Consider the following 13,234-nt stretch of genomic DNA (forward strand, 5'->3'; position numbering starts at 1 on the left):
AACAACAATGCTACTACTACTACTAATAATAATAATAACGAAAGAAATTTCATAGTTACCTAAAAGCTATATCTTTATAGAAGCAATGGAGTGTGTCACCCAATGATATTAACTTAAATATTTTGAGCCATTTTTCCATATTGACCACATGATGTCCAATATGGAATTCAATGAAAATTTAAAAGGGTAGGGTTGATTAACTTAAATATTAAAGAATGGGTTAGCCTATCAAGAGAGAAGAAAGATATGCTTTAACTGCTGGATATAAAAAAAGACAAAAAGCCTTTGGGTTTAAATTTTAGATAAAAAAAACTAAAATAAAAGACAAAGCTTCAAAGGAAAACTACCATTCCAATTGAATAGCACCCTCATGTATTTTATGCATATGAATTTCTAACATGTTTTTTTGTATATTTTTTTTTATGCAAGACTTGTTATGAAATTAAAATCTAGAACTCACTTACCACATTAATTTAATTACAATAATCTCAAGTATAAAGTTGAGAAAGATAAAGTATGGTTTCTCTAATTTTCTTACTTATAGAGTTATAGTTGTGTAGTTCGTTTAATAGTTCTATATGCTTTCAAATTTTCCTTCTAGAATTATATTTTTATATGTATTTGTATCTATATTTTTTGTTTAAGATATACGATTGTTTTGAGGACAATTGTAAAATGACATCTATATATATTTTTTGTTGAAATAGTGTCATTAACGTGTTAATATATGAAAATTATTTTTATTACTTGTAGTCATTAATGTATCTATATTTTTTATTTTAAGATATAAAATCGTATTTTGAATATTTTAGATTATTTTTTATTAATTTTAGTGAAATCATTAATATATGAAAATTATTTTTGATGCAAGTTATTAAATGACCCACTAGAAAAAATTCGTGACTAGTCCACTCCTCCCAAACTGGCTTCAAGGACATTTTAACTTTGGAGTATTTGTTTCAGAATTCAAAATGGTCAACATCGTTAAGTAGCTATTCAATATTGGTCGTTTCTGAATTTTGTTGTCCCACCGATCTCTTTGGGTTGGATGTTTGATATGGTTCACTTGTACATCAAGTTTACTGGTGGAGGTATAGTTAGCAAACGCTTTTGGTTTACTATTTATGGCATCAAAAAGTTATGAACTATAGCTTTTGTAGTGGTTGATGAGAGTTTTAGCACAAGCAGAGAGTAGGACAATGGACACGATTAATTAGTGGCCAATTTACACCCAATAATTAATCACAGGGATGATCTTTTCTGCTGGGCCCGCATAACCTGACCCTGCACTAAGAAAAAACCCTAGGCACAGTCGCCGTGGCCCGGCCTATAGCATTGTATAATATCTTTATATATGGTATAATATTTAATTCTTGTTTGTTTGTTTAAACTTTAAAACATTAAGGCTGTGCTCGTTATCGTTGGGATGCAACATATATGGAAAAAACTTTTCAGACTGAAATCCCCCAGCCCGGCTATTGTTTCGCTCATTTTAGGATGATAATGTCATTTTCTTTTTTTAAATACCCCAGAATATTTTTTCAAAAAAGAGGTGCTTTCTTCTTCTTTTTTTTTCTAGATCTAGCTTCATGTTTTTTCCACATGGACGGCTGATGGGAAGAAAAGGGAGGCTGCTTTGGTCTAGTGACCAGGAATCTATTTATTTATTTAGTTGTTATTTTTGGCTGACCAGTCGCTAGGAGTCTAGGATCAATTGTTTGGTAATTAAGCTGACTTTGATTAGAAGCTATTTAAATTGAATTTGTTTAAAAAAAAAAAAAGAAAATGCTTTACGTCAAAAACAGGAGTGGAAGAAGAAAAGGGAAGCCAACAAAAAAAAAAAGTGGGCTCCCTTGTTGAAAACTCAATTTTGTCACAATATTAAATTAAGGGTAAATCTGTGATGTGGGAAAAATATGATGCCAGAAAAGCCTAAAAGTTTCCACAAGTAACTAGTCTTCTACCAACAAGGCAACAACACGCCTCCAAGCCCCCCCTCCCCCCCCCCCCAAAGAAAAGAAAAAAGAACAAGTCTTAGACATGGTTGTTGTCTCAAAAGTATGTTACTGCGAGTATGAAACATGTTTGTGATGCGTGGCTATAGACCATGTTGAGAAGCTCTTTTGGTGGTATCTGGTTGGTGGCAGTTCCGGATTCTCAGCGTTCATTATATTTTAATAACATGTTATTAGTGGCAAGCAAAAATAAAAAATAGTTAGGCTTAGGAAAATTTGGTTTTTGACTTCAATTTGGATCCGTGCCAATGTCAACTTTTAGGGTTGTTATTGCACATAAGACATACCTTGTCAAACTGAATAAATTGTTACTTCCAATTTGGACAATTTTTGCTGACATGGACCCCCTTCAAAGAATAATAAGTTTAAAACGCTTCAGGGGTGTGGTTGTTGGGTTAAGAACTTGTTGAGATGTTCATTGGGACGCATAATTATATCCACCAACTGGGACAAACCGGACAAAATCAGTTTTTTCTTTCCATTTTGGTGCAAAATTGCCCTCGAACAGTAATATGACTCCTACATATACATATAGGCATATAGCCCTTGAAATACAAATATAAATTTACAAAGGGTTTATAAATTCATAATAGAGATAATTGTAAATTTAACACAAAAAGCTAATTTCATGTACACGTCCGCATCTTTCCACATGACCTTGCCTGATTGACTCTATTACCAATTTACCACAGTAGGCTTCACAAAATTAAATATCTAACTCTGCATTCAATCGTTAGGATGAATCAAATTCACATCGACCATGGTTCCTTCAGCCAAGCCGAGCTGGAGCCACCGGTAAAATCACTGATCCACCCTCTAAAATCTCTTCCATATTTTTCTTGTGATGAATTTTAGGCAGCCAAATCTGATTGTTTTGAAACCTCCAAGTTTAAGACAAATCATTGCCAAAAGAACCAGAGGCTCCACCAGCTATACGTTTTATCAAGAAAAGCACAGCAGATCGATTAAGGCTTATCACACCAACGCCGTAAGCATCAAGGATGTAGAGTACTGTAAAGATGTCAGGAATTCCATGATATTGCCTAATACACCCTTGTCGTATGGGTTTCTGAACTTTGTTTCAGGAGATGCATGCTCCTGACACTGAACAAGAAGATGGAACTCTGGGTATTTTCTCCAGTTTATCTGAAAAAGAACACATTGTCAAAGGTTACGAGGTAATGGTAGTGGCAGAGGGATAATACCAAAAGCCGATATAATTTGAAAAGCCCAAGTTTCCTACAGTGGCCTTAGGACCAAAAGGGCTCCTTTATTTGGATCAAAGTGGTCATTAAAGTTCACGTTTCAATGCTGTGCACCTTGAATAGCTGTTATGCAATGGATAGGACCCAAGGACCACAAAACTTGGATATGATCCTCAACAATTATTTTGAAGCGACTTACCCACTCATCAGTTTTGATGTTGAAACAGATACAATAGATATGCCATAGGAGAAATGGGACCTAACATCCAACAATTTGTTCTCATCAGATGATCAGACAAATTATCATTACCTTTTCATGTTTAGCACTATATAATTTCAATGAAAGAATAAACAAATAATAGAAAATATAAGCTATTCACTAAAACCATAGAGAACTTTAGGCATTCATTATGATCCTAACAAGCAGATTATCGTCATCATCTTAGCCTTGTCCAAAGCATGGTTGAAAGTATCAAGACACGTAATACGCAAAGGGGCGATACTCTTTTTTTTTTCTTTTTTCTTTTTCAGTGCAGTATTTCAAGGATAAACATCTTAGGAGGGGTTCTAATGTTTTAACATAAAGAAACCCCCTAAATCCTTGTAGATTGTGTGCCAGTGGGTTCAAATACCGATAAGTATTGAGGAAACCTGGCTCAGCATGAGGAAGAGAAAATAGCATCTGTTTAGTGTGGTCTATGAACTTGTTTTTAAATCATTCAATGTGGACTTTGGGAGTGCATGTCTCCAGGAGTTATATCTGTCCCAAAATCTTGGGATTTATACTCGGCTAAGGTTGCTTTGCCAATTTGTATGAATATACAGGGACAACATGGCATAGGACTTTATCCCAGAATCTTATACCTAGTTGGGCAATAAATATTAGATATGTTGTATGTTGGACAACAAATATATTCTTTTGGTAGAAACAAATATTTAATTATAATGCAAGCAAGATAAGTTTAATGTTTTAAATGAACTCCACCATTATACTTGTACAAAAAAAAAAAATACAAACATTGCTAGAAAAAAAAGAATGAATATTCAAGTTTCAACTTCTAATTGCAATACCTTTAACAATATCAGTAAACAATTTGTAATGCAAGCCCAATTTAACAGGTCAAGCACCCAATCCATCAAAACTTAGCATTGTAAAAATGGATATAGATATGGTGGATCAGAAAATATCACACCTAAAGGCACAGAATAATTTATCATTTCTTGGTTAATAAATAAGAACAAAAGAAACAAGGCCATTAAAAAGCTAACCTGCCACAACATTTGGAGAAGAGTAAATATCATTGTGCTGATAACAAAGTTGCTAGATAGACTGAACTGCACAAAAAAAAATATTGGATTAAATTACAAATACTAAGTCATAATGCCGCAATTGATGGTATAACTGGTTTGTACCATTAAAGATTAACTTCAAATAGTAGAAACATCTTTCCTTACAATTCAATGGTCAAAAGAAAACTCTTCACTTGTTATGTCATGCACAAATTAGAAGGTACAGGGATTTACTATCTCCAATAATTGTGTAACATTAAGATCAAAATGCAACAGCATACCTCCAATCCAGTCTTGTCCATCAGCTGATATCTTGTAGTAACTGTATATCAGATTAAGAAGTCTAATATATCAGAAGTTATACCGAGGAAAAAAGTAGAACCTAAAAATCATGAGAATGGAAACCTGAAAACTATTTCTTTACCACTATCCAAATAGGGGACATTAATTTTGCCTTCTTTTGAGTGCAAAGATGCTGTTGCCTGCAGGATCCTTTGTATTCAATGTTTTTTAAGCAAAAAAAAAAAAGAAAAAGAAAAAACAATGTTTTATTTTTTATCCTTTCTTTCTTGTAAATAAGGCAACTAGCATCTAAAAGGTAAATGGCAGGTAACATCATAAGTTTAAAAGAAAAAAAAATATGTCATCAAAATTTGAAACAACACTTCCAAGATATTTCAAAATTTTCCTGTTTTCAAAGCAATGTATCCTTTTTCTCCAAAAACAATCTGTTTACATGTAGTTCTATTAAAAAGCACAAATAGGAGTGCACAGAATTAACCAGCTGAGGGCTGGCTCGTTGGTGTGTTAACTGGTTTGTTCCAGCGTTGACGCGGAATCAAATCCTACAACCAGCACTTTGGGGAAAAAGGGGGTCAAGGAGAAGTTATTAATGGTGCATGGCACCGAATACCCAACAAAAAAAGAGTACGGAAAATCAACAAAAGAAACTAGACATCTCATTTTTAATGCAAATTGAAAAAGATAAAATATATAGATCATTAAATAAATGACCACTAATAATGATCAGAAGGACTTGAAGATCTTGGATGCCAGGCTTCCTCCCCTAGCTAGACTTTAGTACCAGATAAGTAGAGACCACAGAGGCTCTGTCAAAATCTTGCTTGAATAATTCACTTAAGGCTACATCAACTTATGCAAGAAAATGATGCCATTGCACGCATGTCACCTATGTAATGCTGCCACATCAGCACTATATAGGTGATTCAATGTCACCATTCAAAAAGTGTATTTGGTAAAGCAGATTAAAATTGAAGTGGGAACACCACATCTAGCACCAGGTTTTACACATAGAGGTGTTGGAAGAAACATCATTTTTGACATTTCCTGAATCTGGAGAGTATTCCTACTTCATTTGCCCTATTTGGTGTCAAATGACATCTACACGTTCAAAACAATAAAATATTGTACTTTGTCTTTTGTCTTAAAACATCTTTCTCCATTCCAGATACAGGTTGTAACACTATGATTCAAGCTGAATGCTTCAGCTTGAAACACCACATTATCAAACAGTCAAACATCATCTTAATGATTTGATGGTTCTTTCTCCTATTGAGAAATGTGAATGCTGAAGTTTCCCTGGTCATAGGATATTTTCCATCATTTCATAAACTTGTTAGCAAGCCCAAATGAGACCACAAGGTTTTTTACTAACATCATGGTGGTACATTAGTACACATGGAAGATGTTAGGACCTGCCATCCAAAGGTTCAAACCCTTGTAAAGCAATAATCAACTTGATTGATGATCCTAAATATCCAATAAATGCTTAGATATAGTTTATGACCCATCCCAAAGAATGTCGTGTATTGGATGATGTGAAGCACTAGTTTGACTGGGTTTGATGGTGGGTCCACTCCACATGTAGCAAGGTGTGCTGTTAGTAGACCATACCAAGTATTTCAATAAGAAATGCAATATATACAGGGGGAACCGCAAAACTAATTACTTACATCGAGTGAAGCACACAATATAAGAAGCCTCGACAAAAATAAATCCGACTAGAAGAACCATAAAGAGGACATGGTTCTTTTTACCTGCAAGTAAGAATGTCAGCTTCGAGATTACAACTTTATGGTTCTTGGTATTGTCTATGTGTGTGTGTGTATGCATGCATGTGTAAAGTGCAGACTGCAGACCAACAAATACCAATACAGTTCCCAAAAGCAGGACAATGGTGATCAAATCCCTTGATGTATGCTTTACAGTGCTTGCAGAATCTCACCCTCCTGATTGAAAAGGAACTATGTCAAAGAAAAACAACACTAAGTAAAGGCATGATAGAATATTGGCTTTTAAAATAACCATATGCTCCATAATATTGCAATCACCAAAGCAATTCATGTCAAAAAAAGTACCAGAAAGAAGACTGATTAGATGGTTGAAATGTTTGGACTAGCCAGATGGTCTGTTTAGGAACAACAGTTAGCTGAAACATAAAAAGTTGAGCAAAAGAGAGAAAATTACCTAGACCATTTTTCAACTAGTTGTTATATGAACCATAAGGATTGACTGGAATGCAAGAAACTTTGAGAAAAATTTATCTTCACAAGAAATGCTTCTCAGAGGCAGGGTTCACTCTTGGTAATCCATTATAAAGGTATTAAAGGTCCATCTTCTTCTTCTTTACTTTTTTTATTCTTTGCATATGAATCACATATAGCATGCTTTCTTTTTCTTTCTTTCTTTTTTTTTGGTTTTTTTTTTTTTTTTCGGGGGGGGGGGGGGGGGGGGGGGGGAGGGGGACATCACAAGTATACTGTATAATCAGTGTCACATGGAAATTTGAATTTTTAGAATGAGCCTTTGCAATGTTACACCATTTGCAGAAGTGGTTGTCCTTTTCTCCCTTTCTTTCTAAGAATAGGTATCTGTTATGTATTAGTATCTAATACATAAGTATACTATGTTTCGGGAAGGAGATGAGGTCAGATGGGCCAGGAATTTGAAGTTGGTGATTCAATTATTTGGGAAAATGTCAAACCTGAAAGTCAATTTTGATAAGAGCTGTGTGGTCAGAATTAATATGAATTAGAGAGAGGTCACAGAAAGGACATATATTGGGATGTATGGTCTCTCTTTGGCCATTGAATTATTTGGGACTATCCTTAGGGGATAATCTGAATAAGAGCAGCTTTTGGAGCCTGGTGGTTGACAGATTCATAAAGAGACTAGCTTCATGGAAGAAGAACTATCTATCTTTGGGTGGTAGGATTACATTGATTAAGTCCATTTTAGCAAATTTTCCTATTTACTTCTTGTTAGTGTTTTAAGATACCTAAGGGAGTGAGTAGAAGTTTGGAGCCAAGGGAGGAGAGAAGACCATAGAGTCAACTGGGAGGTGATTACTAGAAGTAAGAATATTGGGGGACTAGGCATAGGCAATATCCAAAAGAAGAATGAAACTCTATTTGGAAAATGGTTATGGAGATTGATAGTGGATGGGGATAAGTTGTGGGCCAAGGTGATTATAAGCATTCATGGACAAGCGACTGATGGCTGGAATGCGGGAGTATTGGTTAGGGCCACAAGAGCTTGTCCTTGGAAATCTGTTCATGCAATTCTACCCATCCTTCTTGTCTTTTATCAGGTATGGTTTGTGCTCTAGTAACCTTGTGAAATTTTGGGAGCATGTTTGGGTAGGGGACTCACCTTTGAAAGAACAATTTCCTTCCTTGTATTCCCTTTCAAGGTCTAATAATGAGCCTATTTCCACTTTTCTGGTTTGAGTGGGATTTGGGTTTTAAAAGGGGTCAAAGATTTTGATTTGAACAACATATTAGAATTGATTCAAGTTTTGGAAGAGGTGGTATTAGATCCCTCAAGAGTGGAGAAGCTTTCCTAAAAAAGTGCAACACTTGTGATTTACTACAAAGAAAAAGACCTAATTGGTATTTATCCCCAAATTGGTGCATTCTTTATAAGGCTAATGGTGAGAGCTGCTATCACTTAGTAATCTCCTACCCATTTGTTTCAGTGACTTGGGATTGGTTTCTCTCTTTGTTTGGTTGTAGATGGACCCCTTGCCAAAAGTACAAAGCTTGTTTGCTTCCTTTTCTATCAGGTGGTCAAAGAAGAGGGGTAGAACATAGTGGAGATGGCAAATGATTTTCTCTAAAAAGGAATGAAGTAAAGATGCCATCATTGAAACCATTATTGTTAGGGTGGTTCATTGCCCATTGGGTGAAGCCTTTGGACTTATTTGAGGGTATATCTGTAAATGATTTGTTCAAGAGCCGGAAGGAAGTAACTAATTCAGCACCTCTCAGAATCATGACTTGTCCACTTTGGTCCCCACTGGGTGTTGGTTTCACTAAATTGAATTTTGATAGAAGTAGTGAAGGTATAGGGGGAGTTTTTAGGATGAGGAAGGGAAAGTTATTGCTCTATTTTCAGGCCCTATTAGTGTAAGTGATTCACTTAGAGATAAAAGGAATTGAATATCGAAAAACTAATTATTGAAGTTGACTCAAAGCTGGTCATAGCTTGGCTACAAAAAGAAGAGAATGGAATTTGGAATTTTTTTTTACTCCATCTAGTTGCATTGGTTTACTATACTCCATCTGATTGCATTCACCAAATGTCCTTCTCTAGCCAGGGAGGAGAGACTAAATAGTTTGGCTGAACTCACATCCATGAGAAGGGCAAAACCCCCAGCATTGGTTGATTCTGCATCTTTCTTTCTCACTCTTGCACTCTCATGATCAAAGCGCATGCCATGTGGCTAGTTTTGCGTCTAAATATCATGCATTGGGCTCTGGCAATGCACTTTTATGGATCTTTCTAGCACAATGAAAAGTCTTTGAAAGCAAATTCATGACAGTAATAAAGTTATGGTAGATAAAATGTAAAAATCAACTAAAAAAAATTTAACATAAATCAGTAAATGACAAAGCAAATGGTGCTTGGCATTACCTAGAAGAGTTTTCTAGAAATGGAATTACTTCCTCTGTCTCTATAGTTGGGTTTTCATCATCTAGAACACTTCCCGAAAGTTTTTCCTGAACAAATGAATAAAAGAGGTAAATATTCATATTACCCATTATAATGAATGAAAACTCTATCCTAACTTCTACAACCTTTGAGTGGGGTTTGGCATCAGTAACTGCACTTCCAGAAAATTTCTCCAAGCATGAATATCCATGTATTACCAAACCAGGATCACTACAGATGATGCTGACAACAGGACCATGTTTGTCATCATATTTGTTGAAAATGTTTAGCTTGCCAAATATTATTAGAGAGAGAAAGAGAAAGAGATAGATAGATAGATAGATAGATAGATAGATAGATAGATAGATAGATAGAGAGAGAGAGAGAGAGAGAGAGAGAGAGAGAGAGAGACCTATAAAGACCAATCATGAGCAGGGCAAGCTCTACATTGAATACAATATCGGTTAAATATGAAATTGCTGCAAGGCAAAGAAACTCAGAATTGAGAGATAGAAGATAAACTTCCAAATAAGTCATTTGTGATTACTAAAAGAATCTGTTTGTAAAGATAGGAAGATTAATTTATTCGTAGTCAACACTATGGTTTTGGTTGTTTGCATGAAAAGAAGCAGAGATGGATAACAGAACACAAGACATATAAACCTTTTCTCCCCAGAGAGCAAGAATTGTTTCCCAAAAAGCATTTATTCCTTAAACTTTTCATTTGTAAATGCAAGGCCCGGGAATATTGTCTACATTCCAGTCTTCTGGAAGTCATTTCCACTCTTTTATGAGCAAATGCAACCTACAAGTTCATATACTATAGGCATAATCATCATGTCTTGCTTGGTGGCAGATGCAAGTTTGGGATGCCAGAGAGAGGCCTGATTCGTCAAAAGTTGGGTACTTTTGGTTGATAGTATTAGAAGCTATAAGATAAGAATTAATTAACTGAAATGAAAGCATCTGTAGCATCCTTAGATAGACAAGAACGCACTGAAATGATATCATTGCATAGAACTAGAGAGGAATCCTAGCAATATGACTGTCAACCTTTAAAAAGGCTGATCTGGTCCAATTTTTTCTAATACATGGGATTGAGGGGTGTTTGCTAAGAAAAGTCACCATATTGTTTGCTTTCTAAAGGTCATCTGCTGTGTGGCTTTTGACAACCTCTTGTAATAGAAATATGAAGATGAATTTGCAACACTAAATTAAGATTTTCAATGGAAATTATGTGGATGATTCTGAGGTTGATGACCAAAACAATACTATCTTGACTGACACAGCAAGTTTGATAAAGTTTAATGCCTTTGATCCATAATATAGTCTTTGCTGCATGGTTGGGAAATAGGGAGAGGACAACTTCCATATATGCATGCTAGGTTGGGCCGTTGGGGAGAAGGCATGAAGCAGATAAACAAAGGAGCTTCATTTGCAACCAACCTCTATACAATTTTTAGTTTTGAGTCTCTTTTTAAGTCCTCCATGCATCAAGGGTAAGTTAAGACAACCTGCATCCTGTTTCTGGCTCCCAGACTGACATCAGCATAATCCACTCGGTGACTTCTCTTGATGATAGGATACATGTAACACATTAACAGAGATAAACATGCAAAGACAGTGAAATGGATATAGATATTAAAGATATAGAGTAGGATGACACAGAGAATGAGTACAACTATCGTTGTGGCCTAGAAAATTAATACAATGAGGCACGGGTGAGACCGCCAAGATGTCAGACACCCACGTAAAACAAGATAAAAGCTTAAAGTTGCTAAAATTCTACGGCGTACACCGTGATTGTAAATGGAATTAACTGAAGGGATGCTATCATGTTCCATGATAATGCACAAACTGTATGGTAGTAATTAATCAGAGTAACAAGAGCCTCACAGTCTCCATCTTTATTTGCCAAATTCAATGTTTTTGGCCTACAATTATACTCGTAGAAGTGTGAAAGTACCGCCTCGAATAAACAAAATTGAGAAAGATGATGAATTCTACAAGGAATTTTCTTTTCTTGATTTTACTGGAAAACAGATGCACCTTGTCGGACAACCACAATATAAACTCCCCAAATAAACAAGGTATTGAAGAGGACAAAAGCCGGGGCAGAAGCATAAACACCAACAAGTCGCCTGAAAAATCTGCCAAAACCTGCAATCACCAGGAGAAGAAGAGCTGCAAAAGAAAATTATGTTAAATCCCTAAGTAGAGAGAGAGAGAGAGAGAGAGAGAGAGAGAGAGAGAGAGAGACCTGAAAGTGCGAGTTTGGCGATAAGAGAGTAGGAAGCAAAGTAACGAGGAATCATAGCTAGGGCGAATTGAGAGAGGAAGACGAAGACACAAGAGATAAGAGAAGGAATTATGAACTTGGATGAAACAGTCATGTGCTTCTCAAGCCCTAAGGTTGCCATCTTAGGCACCAAAGTCAAAGTCGAAGAAATCAGGAGGAGGGGATCAATAATCAATACTACCGTCCCGAAGACTACTGCATCTACATTCTACAGTTGGATTGGAATCCCTAGTCTGGAGGATTTGTTTGATTTTTAATTAAGACGAACAGGAAGAATGAATTATCGCAGTGAGGAGACTTGAGACGTTAAGAGCCAATAAACTCCCTGAGAAAACCACCGGAATACCAGATGGAGTAACGACTCTTCAGTCTTGGGTGGGTAACGTGGACAATGTAAACAACTTTTGCTCCTTGTATTGGCTACAGCCCACAAGAGATACATAACGTCTAAAATGGACCGGGCCACCGGACCTAAACTTGAGTCCAAAGATTGAAAATCTATATGAGCCCACTATGACATGAACTGGGCCTGGCCAAAAGCCCAAAACTCAGTTTTCAAAAATCATAAAAGGGCAGGGAAACAAAAACCTCGGTAGATGTTTTGCTCCCTTCCAATAAAATGTTTAAACGAAATTATATACCCTCCAGTTCTCCTTCTCTCTTCCAGTCTGTACATTGGCCAAGGCCCCAAGGTAGAAAGGTAGCAGAAACAAGAACCACATTTAAACGATGGATCACTTATTCAAGGTCTTGAACTCCAAGACTATATATACTGTTTCCATTGTAGTTGTCAAACGATGGATCGTTATCCTTTGTAAACTTGCTAACGGACAATAAACTTTTGCAGATCGTTGGAACATGACATATATCAGTCAACGTGAAAGCATGCTAATTAAAGAGAAGAGATAAAGAGTCGGTATGTTTTATTTGCAAACCTTGGCCATTACCCACTTTGATCTGATTTGAACCCTGGTATTCAGACCGATTTTGGATGTTATCAGCATCAAATGTCATGTGATGTGTTGCGCCAGAGTCCGGATACCATGTTGGATCAAATGAAGAATTACCATTGTTGTAGAAAGGTGCAGTGTGACTATTGTAGGCGGCAGGTTCATAATTTTGATCATCGTTATTTGCAAAAATGTATTTCGCCTTCCTGCAAGTGAGCACACCATGTCTAGGTTTGTTGCAGATTTGACAGATAATCGGAGGTGCCTTACTTCGTCCACCATTAAAGAACTGATTCTAGTTATAATTTTGTTGAGAATTATAATTCTGAGAATTTTGTTGTTGACCTCGCCCTTGGCCTTTACTGTGGTTGTACATATTCTGAGAATTTTTTTTGCTGATTCTGGAAGCCTGTATCATTTTTCGGTTTCACCCCAGCTACATTAGCAGCTGGTGAAACACCTGAATCTGATGAGGTAAGTCCTTGCTCTTCGAGCCAATTCTCATGGTTCAGAAGAGAGCCA

At 36.2% G+C, this 13,234-nt stretch overlaps 1 protein-coding gene across 3 annotated transcripts; it reads right to left on the minus strand.

Moving 5' to 3' along the window:
* Positions 1-2,472: 2,472 nt before the first annotated feature.
* On the minus strand, positions 2,473-12,180 carry LOC104594559 (putative protein S-acyltransferase 1). Of its 3 annotated transcripts, none has more exons than XM_088898827.1 (11): positions 11,724-12,178; positions 11,513-11,647; positions 9,876-9,942; positions 9,610-9,706; positions 9,446-9,531; positions 6,680-6,774; positions 6,484-6,567; positions 4,792-4,832; positions 4,490-4,555; positions 3,420-3,479; positions 2,473-3,161 (listed from the first exon to the last, which is right to left on the minus strand). In XM_088898827.1, exons 1-11 carry the CDS (start codon positions 11,881-11,883, stop codon positions 2,991-2,993), a joined length of 1,062 nt encoding a protein of 353 aa, XP_088754953.1. In that variant the 5' UTR covers positions 11,884-12,178; the 3' UTR covers positions 2,473-2,990. The 3 variants fall into 3 exon arrangements, with proteins under 3 accessions (XP_088754953.1, XP_010253197.1, XP_088754954.1); XM_010254895.3 differs by having other exon boundaries at positions 6,680-6,759; positions 11,724-12,177; XM_088898828.1 differs by lacking the exon at positions 3,420-3,479 and having other exon boundaries at positions 11,724-12,180.
* Positions 12,181-13,234: the final 1,054 nt, after the last annotated feature.

The sequence above is a fragment of the Nelumbo nucifera genome, chromosome 2 (genome assembly GCF_055504915.1).
Source record: "Nelumbo nucifera cultivar China Antique chromosome 2, China Antique-T2T, whole genome shotgun sequence".
NCBI classification, from domain to species: domain Eukaryota; kingdom Viridiplantae; phylum Streptophyta; class Magnoliopsida; order Proteales; family Nelumbonaceae; genus Nelumbo; species Nelumbo nucifera.

What these genes read in the sequence shown, in the direction of transcription:
- LOC104594559 (XM_088898827.1), bottom strand. Translation starts at nt 11,883, where the DNA reads ATGGCAACCTTAGGGCTTGAGAAGCACATGACTGTTTCATCCAAGTTC. An exon ending in CGCCAAACTCGCACTTTCAG is followed by an intron (nt 11,648 to 11,723) that starts GTCTCTCTCTCT and finishes TTTCTTTTGCAG; the next exon opens with CTCTTCTTCTCCTGGTGATT. An exon ending in TGGACAAGACTGGATTGGAG is followed by an intron (nt 4,556 to 4,791) that starts GTATGCTGTTGC and finishes TTTTTTGTGCAG; the next exon opens with TTCAGTCTATCTAGCAACTT.